The sequence below is a fragment of the Lissotriton helveticus genome, chromosome 1_2 (genome assembly GCF_964261635.1).
Source record: "Lissotriton helveticus chromosome 1_2, aLisHel1.1, whole genome shotgun sequence".
NCBI classification, from domain to species: Eukaryota; Metazoa; Chordata; class Amphibia; order Caudata; family Salamandridae; genus Lissotriton; species Lissotriton helveticus.
The window spans coordinates 374992753-375007118 of NC_136058.1; the positions used below are offsets into that span (position 1 = coordinate 374992753).

Here is a 14366-nt window from a genome sequence, read left to right on the forward strand (position 1 = left end):
GTTGGAAAATGAGAGACTAGCCTGTAACTCTGCTCTCTCCTTCGTATTCAATTCGGGACTATATACGGTTTCATGGTCTATGCTGTGCATTTGGGCAACAAACGAAACATTACAAGGTTTTGTTGGGGTCGGACCAAACCATTTTTTCAGTATGTTAACGTGGTACTTTTGAGTTTTTGGGGGGGGAAAGCCATTTCAACAGCTTACTCAATAGATATGTTGGCGTATTGTCGAAGCCACCTCTGTGTGTTAGAAGGAAGGATTTCTAAACATTGCTCTAGATATATTTTGTTCATAACATCATTGAGGGTAGATTCCTGTGGCTTCAACCAGCGATCGGCAGCGTCCTTCATTTGATAAAAAAGTGTTTTTGGTGTATCACTTACGGTTCCTCGTTCTTGGCTGAATCTGAGTTGGTGTGCCTCTTCATCAATTCTGAGGCGGTCCAGGATATGTTGTTTTACGACTCCGTAAGCCGTTGTACCATCCCTGTTAATGGTCTGGTAAGCTGCCTGAGCCTCGGCTGTGAGCAATGGTGCTAAATAAAAAGGCCAGCGCTCAGTGGGCCATCCACTGGCCCTAGCTGCTCTTTTGAAGTTCAGAAAGAAAGCTATGGGATCCTCTGCAGGGACATATTTTTGAAGCGGGACAACTGTACCAGGTGGGGCAGGGGCTCTCCCTTGTCCCAGGCCCATCAGAAGTTGATTCTGCCCTCCGGCTAATTTGGTCATATATTTCGCCTGGACCTGTTTAGCTGCAGAAAAGGCCGCCCTGTCCAATTCAGTCTGGTTGGTGCTTCTTTCAATGGCCCATTCTAATTTGGATTGACCTTCCTTTAACTGATACATGAGATTCAACATCGTGTATCTATGGAGGCTGTGCCTGCATTCTCCCCCACATGTCAGATATATGGGCCGCTATCCATATGGAAGGCAAAAACAAACTACTATAATAGAGTTCCAGTCTTCTTTTATTTGGTTCATGCACCCGAATTGAAAGAAAAAGAGAAAACAGAAGGTTTCCGTAAGGGAGGGCTGGTTCCTTTGGTACCAGGAATTTTCGTTCCTGTTGTCGGTTTCTCCCTGGAGTTCAGTCTCGGTTCAGGGGCCAGCCCAGACGTGAATAAAGAAAAGAAAACATCGGGGACGTGAATAAAGAAAAAAAAACATCGGGTCAGTTGTTAGGAAGTCACTACTTCCATATTTTAGGGAACAGGAGGGAGGGATGTTTGCACCGCAAGTACATCACCCAGGTGAACCTCGTTGTGACCCCCCCTCCCCTTTATGTAGCCCTCCCTCTCCCGTGCCCCGTGAACCCTTGTAAGGTCACCCATACCTTAGCAAGCCACCCTCTTCCTAGAGAGTGGCTGGGCGACGCGTAGTTCTGTTGTCCTCCCGACTGGAGCTCCTCGCGAGCAGCGACGACGCTGGAGATGGCGTCCTTCCCACCGGGATCTACTGCGGTCTTCTCCGGTACTCTGCTTTCGTCCTCTCTGCCGGTCCATGCCACAAACTCCTCTCGGGGATCTTCCGGTTCCGCTCTCATCCTAAGGCTCGGCCCTCTTGTTTTGCTCGCCTGCTCCTCCAATAGGTCAGTATTGGGTGATGTCACAGGCCACGCCTCCGCAGATTTGCCTTGAGGATCCTTAAAGGGCTCCCGACCTGCCTGCACAGAGGGGGACACGACGTCCGTAAATACAATGTCCGTGTCATAGGGCAGTAGTGTCTGCAGTTCGTTGTCGGACTCATGACACCAGGATAAGGATGTCTGCTACTTTTTTTGCACTGACATTACTTCTCAATTGAAAACAAGACTGTGCAGTGCTCATCAGACTGTGCACAGAGTTTAAATGTTGAACTATTGTTATGATTGATTCACCTGGGGCATCTGAATTCTTTATCTTTTACAGAAAATTACGATGGCAAAGAAACAACTTTGTAGTCCTCACCTCTTCAAGGAAACCTATTGCCAATAGGTAGAATCTTCACCCCTTCAACTAACTATGCCCCCTGTACAGTGAAAGCTGCCCTACTTTTGAAATACCAAATCATATATACATACTTTGATGGCCTTGCCAATTATTACATAGAGGTCAAGACATTGATTACTGAGGACTTAACTTTTAAACGATTTGAAGATGTCTGTGTCACAACTGTGGCCTTCCTGCTTCTATGTTTATAAGTGATGGTTAATTCAGTGTATGCCTTTAGATCACTCTGTTATGCATTTTCATCATCTACATGAATTATTCATAACAAAATTAACCTGGTACTTAGATTCCACCTTGGGCGTATGCTGCATCCATTTACTTTATGAATAAATGATAGTATAGGTGTGGAAACTTTACTTGCATCTAAATCTAATTCATTTAAAGGATCCCAGAAGTCGAGTGTGGTTATTTTATTTCTTTTTTTTTTTGCATTGAGAGCATAGAAAAGTTTTTCCTCTCTGTGGGGCATATTTACAATGAGGTGACGGTGTGCGGCGTTAGCCTTTCTGGCTTAACGCAGCACTCCCTCACTTCCGAAATGCAAATGCACGGCTGCACCATATTTACAACAATATGGTACAGTTCTGCATTTCCCCCTGTGCTGGCGCTTAACTTAGCAGCCTAGCACCAATGCAGGCAACTATAGGTTAATTACCTTTCTTTCTGCTGATTTTTTCAGGGTGGCAGACAGGCAGGTCGTAATGTGGTCGGTGGTGTAGGAGAAGGGACCGCCTCCATTGTCAGCCTCTGCCTCTCCCATCGTGATAGCAGGAATGGCAGCGGAAGCAGCGGTCCCCCCCCCACCCTGCTCGTAATCTAGCTTTGGGACCACCAGGTATGAAGTGGGTCCATAAGTGACTGTAGTTTACGGACCGCCAAATTTGTAATCAGGCCCTCAGTAAGAAGATAAAAACTATGACCATGATGACCCACTTCGTATATTCAAACTCCCCTCCATTGCAGTCAGCTTAAAATTGCACCTAAGGTCACTCAACCAGGGACAGTGAATCTTGATGGGTGCTTGACTTTTTCTTGGAGCTTTTTTGTCTTAAAACGTAATAAATTCAAATCGCTGGTCCACCTTATTGGATTTTAGATGTTTTGGTTTCACTTAAGTTTTAGAAATTGGCTGTTGGATTGGTACTGAGTTATTTTGACACTTATACAATGTTGCTTAGTGCTTTACACATTTTCTTAAGTTAAGCCTCTCTGCTCTGCTACAGCTACCAAGGATTGAGCCCAACTGTGAATTTGACCTTACAGAATTCTGGTAATTATTACTTGGGTAGGCAGCACCTCCTCTATTATTATATTTACTGATTGAAAGTACAAATTCGGAGTAGATCATGACTTTGGCTCCTCTGGATCTAATGGACTATCCTCATTTCTCCTGTGACCTCAATAAAGAATGGTGCTTACATTAAAAGCTTACTTGATGCCCGCATGTTACCTCTTAAGATTGCTATTTTCAAATGAGCTGCTCATCAGGCCTCTCAAGATGAAGCATCAATGGGAAATGCTTTTTCTAATCAAACTGTTAAAACAGCAGCATTATAATCTAATTTAAAAGTGACAACGTACTGCTGTACTACTACCCATGTACTACAAAATGCTGTTTCCTAACCTACATACAGAGAACTCCATCTCATCTAGCCATTCTATGCAGTGCTCTTCACACATGCAAGACTATGTTTTATAAGTACATTTGGGAGCGACAGAGGAGTGGCTGGAAAATGGGGAATACTTACTACTAAATGGGAGAGGTTTAGAAAAAAGGAAAGGAGGGGTTTAACCCCTTGCATGCTGGGGTTATTCCCCCGCTGTGCTGGGGGGAGGGAGGGGGCGCGCACAGCGCCCTGGTGCTCATGTGCTCATGACGAGCTGAGCTCGGCATGACCACACCCGTTTTCGTGGAACGTTCAGCACAGCAGGGGAATTAGCTCAGCAAGCGAGCGTTCCACGGCTCATGACGAGCTCAGCTATTCATGAGCACCCGAGCACCATGCCCCATGACGAGCTGAGCTCGTCTGAACATATAACGGGTTAAGGAGGGACAAGCTACTTCTAGTTAGGGTGACCAACCGTCCATAATTTTCACGTACAGTCCGTAAATTAGCCCTTAAGTCCGTTGTCCGTGATGAATGTCTTCACGGACAGCATTTGCCTGTAATTTCAGCCTCTAAGCTAAAGTACAAAAGTGTATTTACACAATTTAGATTCCCCAACTTTTTAGAGGATAGGGATTATTGCCAAGGATCAGGAGCTCAGTTTAATTTTCATTTAGTTTCAAACAGGAATACTTCAAAACGCCCCACACAAAAAAAGTAATCCCATTGCTATCAATAAACTATACTTCCAAAGTAACTACAACCAAAAAGATGTCAAAAAAGTAGTTACAACACACCCGTAGAAAATAATGGAGGCAGGGACTTAAAATAACACCTTATAAGAAGTAATGTTAAATAAATAAAATCTTTATTTTAAAGTATATTGATATATTTAGTTACATTTCAAAAATATTAAATATAATTATTGTATTATTTTAAAATTGAATACTATACTCATTTCTTTAAAATCTAATTAATCTTGTAAGCTTTTGTTAAAACACCGACTGCTAGGACACCATGAGGCAACAGACTAAGAAGCTTAAATAAGAAAAAACCATAAGACAGCAGGCCTTTTCCATTTATGTAACCATGATCTGGAACACCATCCGTGTATATCTCTGGACGACCCCAAGATTGCTTCAATCTACGAAAGAGTGGATGATTCACTCTTTAAAAAACACTAGATCACAATTCGTTAACCATTCACAAACCAGCTAACTCTCCTAGAACGTGTTGACTTTATGATAATCTTTGACCGTTTACAGTTCATGGCCTTTTTGATAGGTTCATGCAATAGAAAGGCTACTCAAGACCTGGCTGTTTGAGCTGCAGCAGCAACCCTCCCCCACAGCTCCTTGAGACCCTCATGTTGAGTAGTGCGCTTCACAAATGCTCTGATTGATTGATTGATTGATAGAAATACCATATGCATACATACACATAAACATGCAACCTATGTGATAAAATACTACTACTACAAACATACCGTTCAGCAAGATGAACAACACCAATTAATATCAAACCAAAGTGTCCAATAACAATATGTCAAAAACCAAATATATGCCACAAGCAGTTATAAGCTTTCCGCACCTATGAGAAACAGACAGTCTCCAGATCCACTGCACTGGTGTATCTCTACATTGGCCTATACTGTAGTGACTTTTTTTTAATTTGCTACCCAATGCAAGTGACGTTTATCTTACTCAGCTATACGAATTGAGCCACCGCTGGAAATTAGCACCATTGTTGTGATTTACAATGAAGAGAAGACACAGACACATGACTTGACTAATAGGGAATTTATTAAAAGTTAAATTGATATAAGAATGGCCTCACCAGGAGAAGTAATTCCAAGTTCATCCCACATAAAACTGACTGCCTGCCAAGACACCAGTTCCATATTATGGCACTGTATGATGTTACTAGGTGTCCTGGCACACAACATCCCACTCTTTCCTTTCTCACCAAGAGCAAAATATCTGCAATGCATTGGGGACTGTTTTGCATACTTGCATTTCTAGAGTGAATATGAGTACAGGCATGCTTAGAGAATTGGAATCTCTCATAAATACATCAAAATTGTTCTTCTTGATATTTGAATTCCACCACAGTAGACACATTTCTGTGTTTTCCAGGCTGTCACCATTATGGGCAGTTCTATGCCGTCGTGTAGGACTTCCATCCCCAGGGCCTTTGCACCCATAAACACACTCTTTGGGTTGCTTTCATCCACGTTCTGCTATTCTGCAAAGTTCACCAGCTTGCATCTTTCTGCACACAGTTAAGAGTAATCAGTGGATTCTGATACCTCCCGAGCCAAAGCAAGATTGGAGAACTGGTTTCATTATTGCGGCTTTAACAACTGGGATTAGAATACTCTGTTATTGCACTGTCTTTATTTATATAACTCTAGAGGTATAAGGACCATTTCCGCTGAAGTCACCATGTGTATATAGTTTGTATCATACTCTTCGGTCACTGGCACTTAACATTCCGAGATCAGTTGGGAGGTAGTTTAACATTCTGGAAAAATCTGCCAACATTTGCTGCATGTTTCGTTTCCTACACAAGCAGGCGACCATTCTTTGAGCACATTCTGTCTTAGAATGGCATTCTTAGTCTCATACGTTTGGGCTTAAATTATCAGTGTGATGGCTTGTGTTTGTTCCTGGTTAGAAGCAGCATTCTCAGAGTTCCTTCTACTTTCCATATTTGTCATCTTTTCTGTCTGATTAAGCTTCTTGATTTTGTTTTTCTTCTAGTTTTACTACATCTGTTCTCACTTCTTTTACCCATTTAATGAGAAGCTGTCTGTTTTGCCTTGTTTTTTTCAGAATACTTGTGAAGGGTTGATGACTGAAGTAGCTAAGTTGTATATGCATTTCTGTTGGTGTTTCCAGGGAGTCCATGATGCAGTTGGTGTAGTTGAGGAAAAAGATTCCCTACTCTATTATTCATTGGTAGTTGCTGGCTCAGTGGAAGAATGCTTTCACAGCAGGAATTTGTGTTTGAGCTCATGGCGACAGGTTTGAATCCAAGCCGGGACACTCAAACTTTCATCCTTCCAGGGTAGATACAATGCAAACCATTGAGTTGGATTACAATAAATGTTTGTTACTTCAGTCAAGAGCCTCAAGTGTGAATATGCGCATTACAAATACACTTTTGTAATACTATGAATTAGCTGACTGGTTATTTGTTGTTATTGTGTTATAACAAGGCCATAAGAAGGGTCAAGACAAACGTGGATGTAAGGACTGTTAATAGTACTTTCACATTGGCTCATTTCAATGCAGCTACTGAACCTTTGTTTTATCAACAAATAATAGTTCACTTCAGCAATCCCTTTTTTAATGCTATTTTCCTTGGATTTCAATGATACAGGAAGGTGAAGTAGTGAATGAACAGCAAATGTTATGTTCTCGGTGGATACATTTGGTCTTTTGGGGTTAAATTATAACCATGTCCAAGGTCTCACATAGGGCTGCTAAGTAGGTGAAATGTTTAACCAATGGTTAGATGCTTAGTGAATGTATGGAGCCATGATTAATGGTGAGAGATGTAAGCTCATTTTTCTGCCAGGCTAATGTTCTGCACTGAGGCAGACGTCAATAACTTTTCATCTTTGCATAACATGAAAGCCAAAGCACTTATTCAGCTTTTGCTGAAAGTGAGTTCTCTCATGACCAGTAAAAAGGTTTCCTACCTGAAGCTTTTCTGGCATTCAAAGCACAGTAAGCTTTTTCCTTCGTATGTGATCTCTCGTGTTGACTGAGATTACATTTCTTATTGAAATCTTTCTGACATTCAACGCACTGATCAAGTTTTCAAGCAGTGTGTCTTCTCTTATGTTAAGTGAGATTGGTTTTGTGCACGAAGATTTGGGGCCTCATTACGATGCCGGGTGGAAAGCCTCTGACCGCTGGTCTGGAGGCTTTCTGACCGACATTGTAGATTTAAACTTCAACTGCTGTATTACAATGACAGTGGTGGAGTTTAAACCTGCCGGGGAATCTGACTCTGTTCCGACGGGCTCAAGGAGCTCTTCGGCCAGTCGGAAAGGTCTCATAATGCCTAAAAGACAGCGTTTCTGCAGTCAGGATTATGATGGCACTTTCCAACAGCAGTTCCATGTTGGTCTTTCTGACATGGAACTGCTGTCTGAAAGTGTATTTGGGGTCCCCTAGCAGGCCCCATTTTCCTCACTGACCCTCCGCTTGTGGCCCTGGTGGGGGGCATCATTGGTGCCCACCTTCACATCACTGTGCCTGCCACACAGTGCAGGGATGTCTAAAAACGTCTATTTCTCAATGGGAGCTTGTGCTGTGGGCGGTTTCAGTCCGCAGCACAATCTCCAATTGAAAAGTGGAAGTATGCAACTCCACCATGTGCAGTCGCATTCTAATTGCGGTTTCGGAACCTCCGAGCTGAGGTCGGTCGGTTCGCCATCTGCAGCGATGTCGGTCGAAGGAAACTCCGACCAACATTGTAATCAGGCTCTTAGTGAATTGAAAAGCATTTTTCTTAGGGTGAGATCTTTTATGATTAGGGTAGTGAATAAAACCTTTTCTGGCATTCAGAGCACTGACAGGTTTTACTTCGCTAGTGTGTTCTCTTTCTGGCGAGTCAGACTGGTTTTCTGACTGAAGCTTTTAAGGCATCTAGAGTACTGATAGTATTTCTCCCATTCCCATCGTGTATTGTCAGTGTTGAGTGAGACAGGTCAGCCAAACAAAATCACTGCTGACATTCAGTTGATTAATAATGTTTTCGCCCAGTTTGTTTTCATGTTGAGTGAAAGCTTATGTCTGAAAAGTATCTGGCTTTCCAAGCACTGATAAAGCTTTCCCCCTGTGTGGTTGTGTATATTCTTTCATGGCGAGTCAGCTGGCTTTTAGACTGTACTTTTTGTGGCATGTGGAGCATTTACACAGTTTTTCCCCAATGTGGGTTCTCTCATGTTTAGTGACATCACTTTTGCAACTGGGGCTTTTCTGGTAGTCAGAGCCTTGCTAATGCTTTCCAGACTGTACGTTTGCTCATGCAGAATGAGCCAATTTATGACTGAAGTTTTTTTTCCTCAATCACAGCACTGATAATGGGTTTTCCGCAGTGTGGGCTCTCTTGTGTACAGTGTGGCCACTTGTCCAACTGAAGCTCATTAGCAGTGTGGGTCATCTCATGCTGAATAAGACTGGCTTTACGAGTGAAGCTCTTAAAGCATTTAGCGCACCGGTAAGGTTTTTCTCCAGTGTGGCTACTCTTATGTTGAGTGAGATGGCATTTCTGACTAAAGCTTTTCTGGCATTCAGAGCACTGATACGGTTTCTGCCCCGTGTGGGTCCTCTCATGTTTAGTGAGAACACTTTTGTAACTGAAGCTTTTCTGGCATTCAGAGCACCGATAAGGTTTTTGGCCAGTGTGGGTCCTCTCGTGCAGAGTAAGATTGTATTTTTGACTGAAGCTTTTCTGGCATTCGGAGCACTGATAAGGCTTTTCCCCCGTGTGGGTTCTTTCATGTTTAATGAAATCACCTTTGCAACTGAAGCGTCTGCTGCACTTGAAGCATTCATGAGGTTTTTGCCCGGTGTGGATCCTCTCGTGTACAGTAAGACTGAATTTACTCCTGAAGGTTCGCTGGCACTCAGAACACTGAAAAGGTTTTTCCCCAGTATGGACTCGCTGATGTCTAGTGAGATCACTTTTGGAATGAAAGGGTTTCTCACACTCGGAGCATCGATAAGGTTTTTGCCCAATATGTGTTCTCTCAAGTAAGGTGAAAGTGGATATTAGACCGAAGCTTTCCAGATTTTCAGGGCTCCAATATGGTTCTTTTTTAATGTCTGTTGTTTCATGAATAGTGAATTCTGATTGAGGACTAAGGCTTGTTTCACATTCAGTATGCTTATAAGAATCCTTTCTGTCATTCTTGACTCCTGGACTGGCTTTGTTTTGCATACAGACTTTGATAAGAGACATGTTTAAATAACCTTTACCTTTAAACTTTCAAATCTCCTGCAGTGGCTCTTCTTAACACTTGTGATGGGGCAATGTTAACTTCTGCATGGAATTTACCTCTGTAGGCAGCCTACCTAGATTGTCCACTAAAGTTTCTCATAAAAGTCCTATGCATTTACTAGGATGTTTTCCCAAAGTGTTTCTTTTCCATGTTGTTGGTTCTCTTGTGTAGAATTATTTATGTCAATGTTTGTTCTCTCATGCACAATTAGACCAATTTAGTAACAGAAGCTTTTCCCACACTTATTTAGTTAGGAGTATTTGGGGTTTAGTGTCAATTACTTGGGCCCATATGTACAGACATGTAATCGTATGAGGTTGTTACAAGCCAGGATGATATTGTGTACCATCAGTAACAGGATAGTTGTTCCTTTTAACCTTCCAGTATCCAATACTGGTTTATAAGACTGGTGAATATTATCAATTCTGAAAACTCTGCATGGTTGGATCCCACTTAAATCAACTCCATGAACATGCTTGGTGGTAGGGATGCAGCCTACTCAGATGGACCGCAGAAGAGTGCCGGTGACAGGAATCCTTTACACTAGATATGGTGTGCCAGTGTCTTTGCCTTGACGAGATCTAGGAAAGATGTTTCAAAATGACCTTCTTTAATACTAGGAGAGTTTTCTCCCTTGAGTCATATGAGATTTTTGACTAAAGCTTGTTCTCTCATGATGCTGTGGATGTTCTGAGAACATTTCTCAGTTTGTGCACTGTCACAATTTCTCTCATGGTTTGCACTGCATTGATATAGTTCAATCCCAAAAACGTACTTTGGTTAACGTTTTTTGGTCTGTGTACTATAGGGCGTTCAACAATATATAACGAAATGAAAGGAAACAGAGAAATCAAGTTCACGGTCAGCAATTATCTCTGCTCTTAGTTTGTCAATTCTCCTGGATTCCAGCAAGTTGTTTCCGTTGTTGATTTTACTTCATGTCTCTTAAGTGCTGGTTTGCTTGTTCTGTCCTTGTTTCAGTTACCTGCAGTATAATAAAAAAGACTTATTACTAAACATAATTTGGTATGAAAAAATAACATTTATGAATTGATGTAATGCAAAAAGGTAATGTCGGTAGTAAGTAAGTTCAATTTGCTTTTCTGATATAGTTAAAAGAGCTTTGCAGCACTGTAAAGATAACGAGCTCGAGACTAGAGTTGCTGAGGCCTGTAGTCGTGAATTCAGACACAGCAATCATTATAGAGAACAAATTAAGCTGTAACTGATTCTCAGGAACAGCAGCGTGTTTGCTTGGTTAAAATTGTGCGCAATTAGGAGTGGTGCCACAGAAACATTTTAAATTACTGCATTAATCGGGGTGCCGCTCGCAGCCGCTTGTGGGACATTGCTGACTCCACCGCGATTTGAGGACTAAAGGGAACTTTACCCGGTTTGCAGGCGAATTCAGCCCAACGAAGGCGGGCTGCTTTGGTTGTGAAGCGAGGGAGCGGGACTGCGAGTCCCAGGCGCTAATGCGCGAAGGAGATCCAGCGCACCTGGGACTCTTCCCGCCCCCCTCCCCCTTGGCAGCATATCACGGCTCGCGGCCGCTTGTGGGACATTGCTGACTCCACGGCGATTTGACGACTAAAGGGAACTTTACCCGGTTTGCAGGCGACTTCAGCCCAACGAAGGCGAGCTGCTTTGGTTGTGAAGCGAGGGAGCGGGACTGTGAGTCCCAGGCGCTAGTGCGCGAAGGAGATCCAGCGCACCTGGGACTCTTCCCACCCCCTTCACTCCCCATTTTACCATATAAGGAACCCAATAACGCGCCCTGCGCGAAGCGCCCGTGCGAAGCCCGGGCAAAGGGCGGGCCCATTGTAGCCCGTTTGAGCCCGAGAGAGACCGGTCCGGGCCTCCTCTCTAATGCCCGTGACCGGCTGATTGGCTCTACTGGGATTTTACCAACATGGCTTCAAGGGAGATGAGGAGCAAAACTGTCCCTCAGGCAACAGGTAATATAGATAGCTTTTTTATTAAAGCCAACACCGTGGTAAATAATGGTTTACTAGCCCTAGAAAATCAGCTAGCGGAGGGCATTGAGAGCACATTGCATTCCTCACTAGGCTCAACTATTATAACCCCAGAACTATTGGACGCTACCCACCTTTCACTTCTGGATAGCATCGATCAAACAATTGAATCGGTGCTACAGCAGCTGAGGACACCCTCCAACTCCCGAACGAGAAATAGATTTACTCCATATCACTCCTGAGTCTATGGCACCTCTAACATCCCACCCAGTTATGTCCAGTGAAGAGGGGAATGACACTAATTTAACCCACCAACGAGGTTTGCGTGAAGGGGCAGTCCAAAAAAGAAAAAGACTCAGGCAATCAAAGGGTGCAAAAAGGGCTAAACTGGACCATACCAAAAACACCACTGCCAACATCATCGATGTTACGGAAAATTCCACCGCCGCCAATGCCAACGAATTGGTAAGTCCAATGCACCCTCTTAACAACCAATTGCCAAAACAGTCCGGCCCGTACATATTTGGAGAGAATTCTCGCAGCAGTATGGACAATACTACTCACCTGCTAACTAACATTCTTAAAAAACTGCTTGACCCTCTGCTGGCTAGGCTCGACTCTATTGACGCTAGACTTTTAGCAATAGAAAAAGCATCTGGGGGTTTGACTGACCAGCGGGAATTACGGGCAAGCAATAATGGAGCAGCTGCTACAAACATTGGGATTTCCCCTCCCCTTAGTGCTCCTAGAAATTCTATTGTAAATCAGCCAACCTCTGCTGCCATTGTGACTGTGCCCACAGCTACCCTACCGAAACCCAATCCAGTACCCCTACCTAGGCAACAACCTCCAGTGCCCCTAGCCCGAAAGTCCAAACCGCCTAAACCCACCACCAATACGAGGCAGGAAAAGTCCCCTACTAGAATGACAGACCGCCCAAGGCCAATTGTAGTTAATCTGCCTCCAGAGGCGGCGGCCCACACTATAATCCTGACTCGGGTTCCCGAGCTCTCCAATTCCGCGATGGAATCCTATGATTCCTTACGCAATAAGGTCATCAGTTGGTTAAACATACATAGGCCATTACCGCCCAATTTGAGAGGGGAAGTACTGATGATCAGGAGGGTTCCATGGGTTGGTCACACGGTAAAGAAAATAGGGGCTGACTGCATCATTGTGAGTTTTAGGAACTCACAGATTGTCCCTCATATCTGTAACTGGCTGGGATACATGGGGAACACATCCATCGAATTGGTCCCGCTGTCCTCCTTCTATCCAAGAAGCAGTGATCCGCATCCTGGAACGAATGACAGCTGGACTAGGGTGGGATTCGCCATTGATGGTTCTAGGTACAGGCCCCTGAGACATGACACATTCACACTTAGCAATCATGTTCATGGCAATAGATTTAGTTGTCTTGACCAGGTTAACTGACTTCCAAGGGCAGCACACACTGGGAATAGCAATGGGGTAGTCTTATGCACTACCTTGTCGGGGAGAGGGATAGATGCTACTGTTACAAGAAACCGTATCCCTGCTCATGTACTAGCAGAGCAACGAGCACACTCTAGTAGGCAGGGCGCTCTAACTGAAGAATCTCTAAGAACTGTACATGAAGCAAATGATCTGGAACCCCAAGATCGCCTGGCAATCACGGATGTGTCTCCAGCTCCATGTACTGATACAGATGGTGAGGGAGAGAGGGAAATGCCATCTAAAAAGATGAAGGTCCTATCATGGAACATTGCAGGCATCGCCAATAAAGTAGACTCTAGTGACTGGGGGTCCCTAGTAGACAGTAATGATATCTGTCTCTTTCAGGAGACTTGGGCTAGGGAAGTCTACCCCAGGGTGGGCTATGCAACCTTCTATGTCCTTGCAATGTGGGGTTGCAAAGGAAGGCCTTCGGGCGGCCTTGCTATTTGGGTGGCTAGTCACATTGGCTGTATAGCAGAGGAAATTCCAACTCACTCCGACGACATACAATGTGTTCTTCTCAAATGGCCGGACGCTTACAACCTGGCGATTGTGAATGTATATTCGCGCCCAGTAAGTGAGTCCATGGAATCACCCACCCTGGATGATTTGTTTTCATTCCTGGGACTATTACCCGCTGACTGCAAGATACTGATGGGTGGGGATTTTAACTGCCACTTTGAACCTTTAAAAGGTTTAAAGAGGGTGTGTTATCAGCTGAGGATGAGTACTGGGGGATTCCCCCTTGTCAATCTCCTAACCTGAAATCATGGTCCCCCCTAGCGCTGCAGATTATGTCCCTTTCCCTGAATCACTCTATGAGGACTTGTAATGGGCGCTTAGTATCTGATACGCCTTCACGGTGCACATTCAATAGGAAGGACCAGGAATCTCGTCTGGACTATATTTTTGTTCTTACAAGCATGTGGCCCAAAGTTTTAGATTTTAGGGTGATTGAAAGAGCAGACAGCGATCATAATGCTATCTGCTTGGACATGGTACACCCAGGGCCCCAAGATGGCACGCTATCCAATGAATCAAGGCAGGACACAGGCTCCCTTGCAAATAATAGACGAAGGGTGAGATGGGGGGAAAATAGTCAACTCAGCTGAGTGCATTGCAAAAATCTATGACTTGGCGCTTCCCAAATTAGTCGAAATGGAACAATTGATTAACAAACCCAAGGCTAATGATTTTAATGAGAAACTGGGCCAAATTCATACAGACCTAGTGGGAAGTCTAGGTGAGGTTCTCTACCCTGAGACTACGATCAGGAAGAAGAGGACACCTACCTCTGC

At 43.9% G+C, this 14366-nt stretch overlaps 2 protein-coding genes across 3 annotated transcripts in view; one reads left to right on the forward strand and one right to left on the reverse strand.

Annotated features, from left to right (window-relative positions):
* Positions 1–14366, forward strand: part of LOC144804102 (uncharacterized) — a 149432-nt gene that overhangs the window by 31145 nt on the left and 103921 nt on the right. The gene's annotated exons all lie outside the window — the stretch shown is intronic.
* Positions 5382–14366, reverse strand: part of LOC144805992 (uncharacterized) — a 308819-nt gene continuing 299834 nt past the window's right edge. For both annotated transcript variants that reach the window (XM_078672472.1, XM_078672475.1), the window contains one exon: positions 5382–10601. In XM_078672472.1, the coding sequence (XP_078528598.1) occupies positions 8656–9576 (921 nt within the window). In that variant the 5' untranslated portion in view covers positions 9577–10601 and the 3' untranslated portion in view covers positions 5382–8655. The remainder of the gene's footprint in view (positions 10602–14366) is intronic.